Source organism: Myotis brandtii, unplaced genomic scaffold (assembly GCF_000412655.1).
Source record: "Myotis brandtii unplaced genomic scaffold, ASM41265v1 scaffold273, whole genome shotgun sequence".
In the NCBI taxonomy this organism is placed as follows: domain Eukaryota; kingdom Metazoa; phylum Chordata; class Mammalia; order Chiroptera; family Vespertilionidae; genus Myotis; species Myotis brandtii.
In genome coordinates this window covers 1129654-1142065 of record NW_005360391.1, presented here as the reverse complement: position 1 = coordinate 1142065, position 12412 = coordinate 1129654, and the positions used below count along the sequence as shown (strand labels likewise).

The window sequence follows — 12412 nt, the reverse complement described above, 5'->3', positions numbered from 1 at the left end:
TTCATTATATTCCATAAATGAGTGAGATCATGTGATATTTATATTGCTCTGACTGGGATATTTCACTTAGCATAATGATCTCCAGTTCCATCCATGCTGTTGTAAATGGTAAGAATTCCTTCTTTTTTTTTACTGCAGTGTAGTATTCCATTGTGTAGATGTACCACAGTTTTTTTTTTTTTTTTTAATTAAATCTTTTTTGTTCAGGTTACATTTGTTCCTCTTTTTTTCCCCCTCATAACTCCCCTCCTCCCAGTTCCCACCCCACCCTCTGTCCTCATCCATAGGTGCACGATTTTTGTCCAGTCTCTTCCTGCATCTCCCATTTCCCTTTCCCCCCCAAGAATAGTCAGTCCATTCCCTTTCTATGTCCCTGATTCATTATAATCACCAGTTCATTCTGTACATCAGATTATTTATTCACTTGGTTCTTAGATTCACTTGTTGATAGATGCATGTTTGTTGTTCACAATTTGTATCTTTACCTTTTTCTTCTTCCTCTTCTTAAAGGATACCTTTCAGCATTTCGTATAATACTGGTTTAGTGGTGATGAACTCCTTTAGCTTTTCCTTATCTGTGAAGCTCTTTATCTGACCTTCAATTCTGAATGATAGCTTTGCTGGATAAAGTAATCTTGGTTGTAGGTTCTTGGTATTCATCACTTTGAATATTTCTTGCCATTCCCTTCTGGCCTGCCAAGTTTCTGTTGAGAAATCAGCTGACAGTCGTATGGGTATTCCCTTGTAGGTAATTGAGTCTCTTTCTCTTGCTGCTTTTAAGATTCTCTCTTTGTCTTTTGCTCTTGGCATTTTAATTATGATGTGTCTTGGTGTGGTCCTCTTTGGATTCCTTTTGTTTGGGGTTCTCTGCGCTTCTTGGACCTGTAAGTCCATTTCTTTCACCAGGTGGGGGAAGTTTTCTGCCATTATTTCTTCAAATAGGTTTTCAATATCTTGCTGTCTCTCATCTTCTGGCACCCCAATTATTCTGATGTTTGTACGCTTGAAGCTGTCCCAGAGGCTCCTTACACTATCTTCGTATTTTCGGATTCTTTTTTCATTTTGCTTTTCCGGTTGGGTGTTTTTTGCTTCTTCGCATTTCAAATCTTTGGCTTGATTCTTGTGCTCCTCTGGTCTGCTATTGGGTGTCTGTATAATATTCTTTATTTCAGTCCGTGTATGCTTAATTTCTAGTTGGTTCTTTATCATAGCATCGAGGGTCTCATTAGTTTTCGTGACTCTCTCCTCAAGTTTATTGACAGCTTCTAGCACATTTTTGCAAGCCCTCAAAATTGCGATTTTTAGCTCTATATCCTCCATTTCTGTCATGTTTTTTTGTCTCCGCATTTTTTATGCTTTCTTGGTGCACCCCCTAGTGGTCTTTGTGCGCAGTCTTGTTCTAGTTGAGCCTTGATTGTTGTAGTTAATACTAGAGGGATTTGACCACCAGGCCGACTGGCTGTGTGAATCAGCTGTGTCTGCCGCGGAAAACTTCTGTCCTCTGGGGAGGTGCTAATCTAGCCTTTGCCTGAGGCGATCCGGCAAATGGCTCTGCGCAGGGCTTGGGCGGGGCGGGCTCAACAGGGCGGGCGGAGGGAGCCGTTATGGTGCCCTCAGTCCTGTTCCCAGAGGCTCTGCTTCTCAGAACCCCCGGAACCGCTGCAAACCTCGGAGGGAAAGCTGCCTTCCAACTGATGCCAGACACTCCCGCTTCTCCCGTTTGGGTCCGAGTCCCCAGCGATTCGCCCGTATCTGGAGCTCAGAGTCTGAGACTCCCCCCTGACCGAAAACGACAACCGCGCTCTCAGCCACCAGCCCGCTTTGCGCGCGCACCTCCGCACCTGAGTATTTTCCACACTGCGCCTCCTCTGAGCCTCGGTGTGCTGTTATTTTTCCTTCTAGTTGAAGAGTCTCTCCTCAGCCAGCCTTCCTGTGGTTCTGGGTGATGTCCGTTCCATCTTTTAGTTGTATTTTTGAAGTGGTTGTTTGCGGCAGCAGTCTGCGGTGTTTACCTATGCCGCCATCTTGGTCCTGTCCCTAGGTTCTGACTCTAGGTTCTTCAGCCAGGTTCTCTCGCTAGGTTCTGTGTCTGAGCCTTCAGTCTTTGCTCCACGCCTCATGATGCAAATTAACCGCCATCTTTGTTGGGTTAATTTGCATACTCATCTGATTGGCTGGTGGGTGTAGTGGAGTGACACCAAGCATGTTTCTGTTCTTCAGCCAGGTTCTCTCGCTAGGTTCTGTGTCTGAGCCTTCAGTCTTTGCTCCACGCCTGCACATGCAAATTAACCGCCATCTTTGTTGGGTTAATTTGCATACTCATCTGATTGGCTGGTGGGTGTAGTGGAGTGACACCAATTTGCATGTTTCTCTTTTATTAGTGTAGATTTTATTGACTTCAGAGAGGAAGGGAGAGAGAGAATAATTGATTGGCTGCCTCCTGCACACCCCCCACTGGGGATCAAGCCCGCAACCTGGGCATGTGCCCTGACCAGGAATGGAACCATGACCTCCTGCTTTATGGGTCGATGCTCAACCACTGAGCCACACCGGCCAGATGAAACGTCTTACTCTTTAGGAGCCAAAAGAGTAGGGGTTCAGTTAAAGGATCTCAAGGCTTGGCCCTCAAAAACAGCCAGAAATGTCTTACTGCCCCGGACACGAGGCCTTGAGTAGCTCAACTTGAAGGATGGATGTGGCCTCGCCTGAGAGCAGCCCTCACGGCTGCCAGGAGGCTCAGGGAAAGCACATCTAATCTTGCTCAACCCGGCATGAGTCAGCCCATTCCTGGCTCGCTGTTTGTTTAATGGGGTCCGCACTGACAGGTTCCTGGCCCTGGATCCCACAAGACCCAAATCCCAGCGGGGACTTTCCAGCGGTGCCCACTGAAGCCGCTGCAGAACCCCAGCCCTCAGAGCCGGCACTCAGCGTCCACGGGTGCCTGAGGCTCGAGGGCACTCAGGGACGCCAGTGTGTGGGGTGGTTTGTGTTTCGGGAGCGTGGTGTCCTTGCCTTTTTAAAAGTGTGGGCTTTTTAAAAATATATTTTATTGATTTTTTACAGAAAGGAAGGGAGAGGGATAGAGAGTTAGAAACATCAATGAGAGAGAAACATCGATCAGCTGCCTCCTGCACACCCCCTACTGGGGATGTGCCCGCAACCAAGGTACATGCCCTTGACCGGAATCGAACCTGGGACCTTTCAGTCCGCAGGCCGACCTCTATCCACTGAGCCAAACCGGTTAGAGCTAAAAGTGTTTTTAATTTGTGTTTCAGTCACAGTTGACATCCAATATTCCAGGCAAATATAGTGCTTAGCCATGCGTGTGCCTTCCCGAGCGGTCGCCCCATGAATTTGGCACCAGGCACAGTGGTTACAATATCGCGGACTCCATCCCCTGGGCCAGCTGAGGGCAGTTGGCCAGGGCGCCCTTCGTGGGCCGGGTGGCGGCGGCCCAGGGGCCGGAGGTGAGGAGAGAGAGGGAAGGTGAATCATCTCTCGCCAGCTCCGAAGTGCAAAGCAATTTTTCTTTCAAAACCACAGCTCGCTTCCCCCCCGTCTGAAACACTTACTTTTTCGGCAACCCCTCCCATGACGTCATCGATGGAGCAGAGGTTATATAAGTCAGGCCACCCCGTTTCTCAGCGCTTCCCAGAACAGACAGCACCTCCGGAGGCAGCTGTCGGCGTCCCGTCGGAAAACCCAGCCGAAGTCTCGCTCCCGCTCCCTTCCTGAGTAAGTGAACGCCCGGCTTTCTTTTCCCTCCGAGAGTGACATGTAGGAGGAGACCCATATCTCTTAGAGAGAGAAAAAAATCGTCCTTTCACAGCTAAATATTGGCAGGATTTTCAGCTTTCTGTAAGCGTGTATATATATTTCTAAAACCATGTAAATCTAAATCAATGTGAGAGGCTTGTATTCCAGGCCTATTTGGGGTTTTAGCTGCTTTGCCAGAGGACGGGGAGGAGGAGGGAGAGCACCGGGAGGTGCTGGCCACTCTCTCTGCCCAGGTCGTCGATGAGGGGCCTGCCCACGGCCCTCGGAGCCCCGCGTGGACGCTGGCCCCTTACCGCCTGCAAGTCCTGGTCCCTCAGGGTCACTTACAAGATTTCATAAGGGCCGTACTGGCTGGGTTGTTTGTGGTTTGAAAGCGGCAGGTCATTATGGGGCGGGGTGGCCATCCTTTAATATACCTAGTGCCTTATCATCCCCTCACTGTGACGCTGCCATTCATGCGAAGAGCACGAGATTGTTGAAGAAAGTCCCAGAGTGCCATGTGCCAATGTCAGAAATGTGCAGAATCCACGAAGTTCCAACAGCGGTTCCCAACCTGTGGGTCGCGACCCCTTTGGCGGTCGAACGACCCTTTCACAGGGGTCGCCTAAGACCATCCTGCATATCAGATATTTACATGACGATTCATAACAGTAGCAACATGACAGTTATGAAGTAGCAACGAAAATAATTTTATGGTTGGGTCACAGCATGAGGACCTGTATTTAAAGGGCCAGGAGGTTGAGAACCACTGCTCTAGAAAGCACACGTGGCGTCTTGAGTAGACTCACCTTTGCGTTTTTCAAATGGGATCAAATGTTACTAATGAGAGCAATAGCTGCTGTTTGCCGAACACCTACTATGTGCCAGACGAATATCAGAGCTGGAATTAAGAGCCGGGGAAGGAATTCTCTCCTCTCTGGCCAACTTAGTGTAAACGCAGGCAGCGGCTGGTAAGATCAACCCCGTTAGCGATAAGCCCTGCTGAGCAGGCCCTTAGGCCCTGAATGCAACCATCTGCAAAGTCCCTGTTGCCACGTAAGGTAACAACGTCCTTACAGGTGCCAGGGACTGGGATGTAGGCCTCTTTGGGGGCCATTACTCTGCCGTCCCTTCAGGCCCACACCCCAGCTCATCCTGGGGCCCACTGGTGCCTGGGCAGCTTCTGCCTCTCACTGACCTTGGGGTCTCCCAGGAGGACACGGGAGCCAGGCCCCTCCCTGTCCGCCAAGAGCCATCCTTTCCTGCCCAGGCACCCCCACTTCAGAGGGGAGGTGGATCCCCTCCCGCATGGCCAAGGATCCCTGGAGAAGGAAAGGGAGAGGAGCTAAGGAGACAAATCCCTGGGCTCTCGGCCTCCAACATGACTCACCCCCTTCCTGCGGGTCCTTCTTACACTCCTGGCGGTCACGCGCCAAGGCTGCCAACAAGGGAGAGTCCCGAGCCCCAGGCCCTCCCGGGTCCCCGCTCCCGGAATTCAGGGCCTCAGGGTCCCAGGGCATCCCCGACCTGCTCCAGCGTCAGGAGGAGCCGCAGAGGGTCTTGTGGAACCTTCCAGCCTCCTATGGCAGCACCGGCCGCCCCCCCGCCCGCCCGCGGGGAGCAGAGGCTGCTGTGCTCGGAGGGACCAGGCGCTGCGTCTTCACTGTTACTCCGGCTGCAGCTGCTGCCATTACTGCTGTGACGCTTCACAGCCCCCGAGGGGCCTTAGTCAAGCCTCACGGCGACTCTGCAACACGCACCCTTATTCCCACTTTACAGGCGAGGAAACTGGGACTCAGGAAAGTTCCTCGACCTGCCCAGACTCACAGAGGCTGGTTCCCAGGTTCCCTGGCTCCAGGCCCGGTCTCTTTATAGTCACAGCGTGAGGTGTAAAAAGGGCCTGGACGCTGAGGCGGGCCGGGAAAAGCTGTGTACAGAGGCCCTGGCTCATCGTGCCGTGTGGACTTGGGCAGGTCATTTCACTTCCCTCGCCTCAGTGTGCTCACCTGTACAATGGGCATAAGGACACAGGGTCAGGATCAGTTACCTAGAGCCCAGCACAGTCCCCGAGCCTCAGCACATCCACCCCAGGTGTGTCAGGGGTCAGGTCAGGGCCCCGGGGCTCACCTGGGGAGGAGATGGGCCGGGAGAGAACTTCCCCCGGCCCGGGCAGAGGAGGGCCTGGAAGGAACACCAGAGCCCCATGGCAGTCTCCGGGAGCAGCTCGCACCCCTGTGTGCAGCACGGGGGGCTGCCGGGTGCCCTGGGCATCTGAGGGCATAGGTGTGCTGGGTGTATTTGTCTCCTGTGGCTGCCGTCACCGATGACCACAAACTGGGTGTCTTAAAACAACAAGTGGGCTGTATCATATTGATGGAGTTGTAAAGTAGTTCAACTTAAAAACTATTTTCAAAAATATTACGTATTTAACTGTATATATACATATATACACACACCCAACAAATTGGTTAAGTTATATTAATAGATTTCTAAAGTAGTTTTAGTCTACAATTTTTTTCAAAAATATTATGCCTCTGAAAGTATATGTATCCACATATATTAAAGCAAAATAAACCCCCTTCTTTACATTAATTAACTGAACAATGAAAAGTGACATATGCAAAATAATTGTTCTTGGTCCATAGCCATGGCCATAGCCATGTCTGAGGCATGCACTGACGCTGTGTGTCCCTGTGTCCTTGGTCCATAGCCATGTCTGAGGCGTGCACTGACGCTGGCGTGTCCCTGGCATTTTTCTGAGGGTATCTTTTCTCTCCATACGATTTTATATTTTCAGTTGTTCCATATAATTGCTGAGGTCTTCTTCAAGTTTCAAGGTTAACACATTTAAATTAATGCCTTCCATGGATGATCTTCTTGGACCAGAATATCTTTAATTAAGAAAGTGTTCTCTCTGCAGGTGCCAAGGGGCCTGGTAAGCTCTGAGCAAATTCTGAGCAGAGATGCTCAGGCCCAGGGCTTTGCATGTGGAATTATGTAAATGCTAGAGGCCCAGTGCACCAAATTAGTGCACTCGGGTGGGGGGGTGTTCCTCAGCCCGGCCTGCACCCTCTCCAATGTGGGACCCCTGTGGGATCGGGCCTAAACCGGCAGTCGGACATCCCTCTCACAATCCGGGACTGCTGGCTCCTAACTGCTCACCTGCCTGCCTGCCTGATCGCCCCTAACCACTCCCCTGCCAGCCTGATTGATGCCTAACTGCTCCCCTGCCAGCCTGATCGCCCTCAACTGCCCTCCCCTGCAGGCCTGATCGCCCCCAACTGACACCCTCCCCTGCAGGCCTGGTTGCCCCCAACTGCCCTCGCCTACCAGCCTGGTCACCTCCAACTGCCCTCCCCCGCCGGCCTGATCATCCACAACTGCCCTCCCTTGCCTGCCATCTTGTGATGGCCATCTTGTGGTGGCCATCTTGTGACAACGTGAGAGTGGCCATCTTGTGGCGGCCATCTTGTGATGATGTGAGGCTGTCGCACTGGGGTGCGAGGACCACCTAGGCTTTTATTAGTATAGACTAATGGTGGGGGGCCTGCAGGGATCAGCCCACCATGGGAGTGCTGCTCATCCCGGTCAGCCAAGCAGCTCCTCCTGCTGTGGGAGTGCACTGACTACCAGAGGGCAGCTCCTGTGTTGAGCGTCTGCCCCCTGGTGGTCAGTGTATGTCATAGTGACTGGTTGACCGGTCATTCTGGTTGTGCCGCTGTACGGTCGCTGGGCTTATATATATATATATATAGATTTCAGCCCAGATGTGGTCACTGGGAGCTGCCTGTATGCCTTAGTTCAGAGTTCCTTTCTTCAACAAATAGATTTACCAGAGGAAACTCTTCAAATATGATGTAGCTATTTATCATTTTTTAATTCTTTGTCGAATTTGGATGCCACAAATCATAGACTTTCTCAATTTCATCTCTTTTCTGTGTAGCATACGAATTGATCCCATTGCAAAAATTCTGCCCTACAAGTGGAGATGTTCCAAAGCTCATTACAGAATTTGATTACAGGATTTTAAAATTAAATCTTGTGTGTCATTTGGGCTCTTATCACTTAATTTGATCACTTTCTCCCTTGCTCTTTCAGCAAAACACAATTTTAATTATTTTCTACCTAAAAGCGTTGTTTCCAAGAACGGCCATCTGCTAAAAGCCCTAAGAGCGGGTGCTTTGGCACTGCGTTTGTTGAGTACCTCGATTAGAGATTTCCAGTTGATTTGGAACAAAATGCAGCCACTTAGAGATCAGCTGGAACAACCAGTCTAATAACATGGTAGGGCTCTTAGCCTCCACGTCTCCTCACACTGACTGAGGATGGGCAGCGGGAAAGAAAACACATGTTGTGTTTCTCTTCAAATCCACCATCGACTTCACAGAAAGTCTGCAGTCCGGGTGCTATGCTTTAAAATGGTGTAAATGTTGTCCACTCCAACCCCCATTCAGGGACATTGAAGCGCATGGGTATGCAGGGACAACTAGTGTGTGCGCGCCACGACCTGCTCCAGGTCCATGTGTTTCATCGCTCTCTTGTGTTAGCAAGAACAGCAGTGTTCCTGTGACACTGTGCCCACCCAAACGTGCGTGTGTGCGAGCATCACAGAAGACGGCCCCTTTACCTCCAGTGTGAACAGTGCTAACTGGCCTTAGACTAGCAGCCCCCACATTTTCTCCAGAATGAGCTTCTGAAATTTTGTTTTGATTCCACGAGCCGGATGAAAGCATTGGATGATAGTTGCAGTTGACCAACTATTTTTAAAGATGTTTTTATTGATTTTAGAGAGAAAGGAAGGGAGAGGGAGACAGAGGTAGAAATATCGATGAGAGAGAGACATCCATTGGCTGCCTCCTGCATGCCCCACACTGGGGATCGAGACCACAAACCGGGCATGTGCCCTGACCGGGGAATTGAACCGTGACCTCCTGGTTCGTAGGTCAACGCTCAACCATTGAGCCACGCCGGCTGGGCCAGTCCTTAAATTTGTGTTAAGCCATCCAATCCTGTGGCTTTAAATACCACCTATGAGATTACAGCTCCCAATTGTGTCCTATTACCTCAGGCCTGGTCTCTGAACACCTACCTGTCTTGTGTATCCAGTCGCCCCCTGGGCATCCTCACTAGATGTCCGACACACATCCCAACCCTAACATGCCCAGCAGGGAACTCCTGATTTCTCCCCCCCCCCCCCCCCAAAAAAGCCTCCCCATCCGCACTCTGGCCGCTCCATTTCAGTTGATGAACTTTATATCTCCAGGTGCTCAGACCCAACGTCTCCTCCTCTCACAGCTGATATCCAATTCGAAATGTATCTAGACCAGCCGTGGGCAAACTACGGCCCGCGGGCCGGATCCGGCCCGTTTGAAATGAATAAAACTAAAAAAAAAAAAAGACCGTACCCTTTTATGTAATGATGTTTACTTTGAATTTATATTAGTTCACACAAACACTCCATCCATGCTTTTGTTCCGGCCCTCCGGTCCAGTTTAAGAACCCATTGTGGCCCTCGAGTCAAAAAGTTTGCCCACCCCTGACTAGACTCTGACCCCCATCTCGCCATCTCCCCACGGACATGTCTATTCAGTAGGCACACCATTATTGGCCCTCTCCATCTCTGCGTCTAGACCCGGAGCACCTTCGGGCCGGGGGCCGCTCTGTCCTGTTCCCTGAATCCCCAGAACCCGGCAAAATGCCAGCACAAAGTAGAAGCTCATTAAGTGTTTGTTTGACGGCAAATAACAACAACATGGTTGCTAATAAGACTAATTGCCACCTTCTGTCGAGTGCCTCCTCCGTGCCAGGCAACCGTGCTAAGCAGGATACAATGAGCTCTGGTTTTCAAAAAGAAAAAGAAAAGTCAGTGGGTCTAAGTGGCCCACACCCAGGGCTTGTGCCAGGATTTGGACTTGGGTTTCAAAGCCCTGGTCCTTTCCTTTCTACCAGGAGTTGGCAAGCTTTTCCTCTTAAGGGAACAGCTGATCCGTGTTCAGCGCCGCGGGCCTCGCAGTCTCTGTTGTCACACAATAAGTGAACGCATGGGTGTCGCCATGTGGCAGTGAAACGTTATTTTCCAAAACCTTGGCCAGCTGGATGCAGCCGGGAGCTGTAGTGGAGGCTCCCGCGTCAGCTCCGTGCCGTTCATTGCAGGTCACTGTGGATGGCATCCCGGGCCCTCCTGGCGCTCCAGCCCACCAACCAGAGCCAGCTCCTGCCTCCCAACGCCACATCCTGCGAGGACGATGCTCAGGAGGCCTGGGACCTGCTGCACAGGGTGCTGCCGACCTTCATCGTCGCCGTCTGCTGCTGCGGGCTGCTGGGCAACCTCTTCGTGCTGTCCGTCTTCCTCCTGCCCCGGCGGCGTCTCACCGCGGCCGAAATCTACCTGGCCAACCTGGCCGCCTCGGACCTGGTGTTTGTCTTGGGCCTGCCCTTCTGGGCCGAGAACATCTGGAACCAATTCCACTGGCCGTTCGGGGCCGCCCTCTGCCGCGTGGTCAACGGCGTGATCAAGGCCAATTTGTTCATCAGCATCTTCCTGATGGTGGCCATCAGCCGGGACCGCTACTGCGTGCTGGTGCACCCCATGACCAGCCGGAGGCGGCGGCGGCGAAGGCTGGCCCAGGTCACCTGCCTGCTCATCTGGGCCATGGGGGGCCTCCTGAGCGTCCCCACCTTCCTGCTCCGCTCCGTCAAGGTCGTCCCGGACCTGAACGTGTCGGCCTGCGTGCTGCTGCTGCCCCACGAGGCCTGGCACTTTGCGAGGATGGTCGAGCTGAACGTGGTGGGCTTCCTCCTGCCGCTGGCCGCCATCGTCTTCTTCAACTACCACATCCTGGCCTCCCTGCGCGAGTGGGCGGCGGTCATGGACAGGGGCGCGCGCAGCGGGGGCCCCGGGGAGGGCAAGCCCACGGCGCTGATCCTCACGCTGGTGGCCGCCTTCCTGGTCTGCTGGGCCCCCTACCACTTCTTCGCCTTCCTGGAGTTTCTGGTCCAGGTGCGGGCCATCCGCGGCTGCTTCTGGGAGAACGTCACTGACCTGGGCCTGCAGTGGGCCAACTTCTTCGCGTTCATCAACAGCTGCCTGAACCCGGTCATCTACGTCTTTGTGGGTCAGCTTTTCCGGACCAAGGCCTGGGAGCTCTATAAAAAGTGCACCCCGGGGAGTCTGACGGCCATGTCCTCGTCCCAGAGGAAAGAAATCCTCCAACTCTTCTGGCGGAATTAAGGCAGCCGGAGCCGAGAGGCCTGGCTGCCGGACACGATGGACACGATAGCCCCTGTTGCCCTAGGCTGACGGTGGCCCCACGTAACCAGGGCTGCAGCCCCTGGGCCCTGTGAATGCTTTTATGGTAACAGGGACTTTGCAGATGCAACTCAACGAAGGGTCTTGAGATGGGGCGATGGCCCTGGATTATTGGGGTGGCCCCAGGTAACCACGAAGGTCCTTTTAAAGGGAAGCGGGAGAGTCACAGAAGGCGATGTCACAACAGAAGCCAGAGGTTGGGGCAACACATGGAAGGGGCCGCAAGCCAAGGGCTGACGGCGCCCTCTAGAGGCAAGAGCAGGCAAGGGAATGGATTCTCCCTGGAGCCTCGGGAAGGACGAAGCCCTGCAGACCTCCCTTCTCTGGCTCCGTGCGACTGATGTTGGATGTCTGGCCTCCAGACACATGACATAATAAAATGTGTGTTGTTTTAAGCCAAGAAGTTTGTGATCATTTGTTCCAGCAGCAACAGGAAACGAACACAAGTTTCCAATAAGGATCTCTTACTGCATTCCCACCGTTTTCTAGGGAGAGCACTAGGAATGCAGAGATGCTATAGCTAGACAGCCTGTTCTCAGGCGCTTCCACCGACGTACATAGTTACGGTGTAATAAAGAGAAGGAGAGTGCACGGGCGCACACGCAGATCCGCACCGAGTCCTCAGAGGGGCAGGGGAGGGTTTCTCCTGAGGGTTGTCAGAAGGATGTTGTGATGAGGGAACTGTGAGCCAAGATGCACAGAGGGCAGGTCTGGGTACGTGGAGAGGGGAGAAGGGCCGGTGGAGGCATAACCGAGACACACGGTAGAAAAGCGTGGGCTACGCCTGAAAGAGTGTTTATTGAGCTCCGTGCATCGGTGTTCTTCTTGCTACGAGACCCGGTGATAAACCTGAAAGTCTGCCTTCAAGGGGCTTGTGGCAACAGGGACAATAACTAGAAGAGTGTCCCCATCGGGGCAAGAGAAGGTGCGCTGAGAACACAGAGAAGGTGTCCAGCCGGGTGCCTGGGAGGGACGTTAGAGAGGTTTCCCAGAGGAAGGGACATACACGCCGAAAGGAGTGGTCCAGGTAGAAGAAACAAGCCAGACCCAGAGGCAGGCGAGTTCATAGTCAGGAGGGAGAAGGATGAAGGGAGGTGTAGTATGAGGCAGTGGTAGAGGGATTGCAGGTTGGAGGAGAGTGGAGATGTTGGGAGGCCCTACAATGGCCAAGGGCAGAGAGGGAAGCAGGGTGTCCCAGGGGCTTTGAGGGCCCAGCTGAAGCTAGAAGCCATGAATTTAGTTTGCATGGATGGCTCTTGGGTTATATTAATAGGAGTAGAGCATCTAAAATGAGGGAGGTGATACCCATGTAGCTTAGTGTTGTACAGGGTACATGAGGAGTATTCT

The 12412-nt window shown here is 52.4% G+C and overlaps 1 protein-coding gene across 2 annotated transcripts in view; it reads left to right on the top strand.

Moving 5' to 3' along the window:
- BDKRB1 (bradykinin receptor B1) overlaps positions 1 to 11465 on the top strand; it is a 27234-nt gene extending 15769 nt beyond the window's left edge. For both annotated transcript variants that reach the window (XM_005868545.2, XM_014541486.1), the window contains exons 2-3: positions 3544 to 3735; positions 9910 to 11465. In XM_005868545.2, coding sequence (XP_005868607.1) covers positions 9920 to 10987 — 1068 coding nt within the window. In that variant the 5' untranslated portion in view covers positions 3544 to 3735; positions 9910 to 9919 and the 3' untranslated portion in view covers positions 10988 to 11465. The remainder of the gene's footprint in view (positions 1 to 3543; positions 3736 to 9909) is intronic.
- Positions 11466 to 12412: the final 947 nt, after the last annotated feature.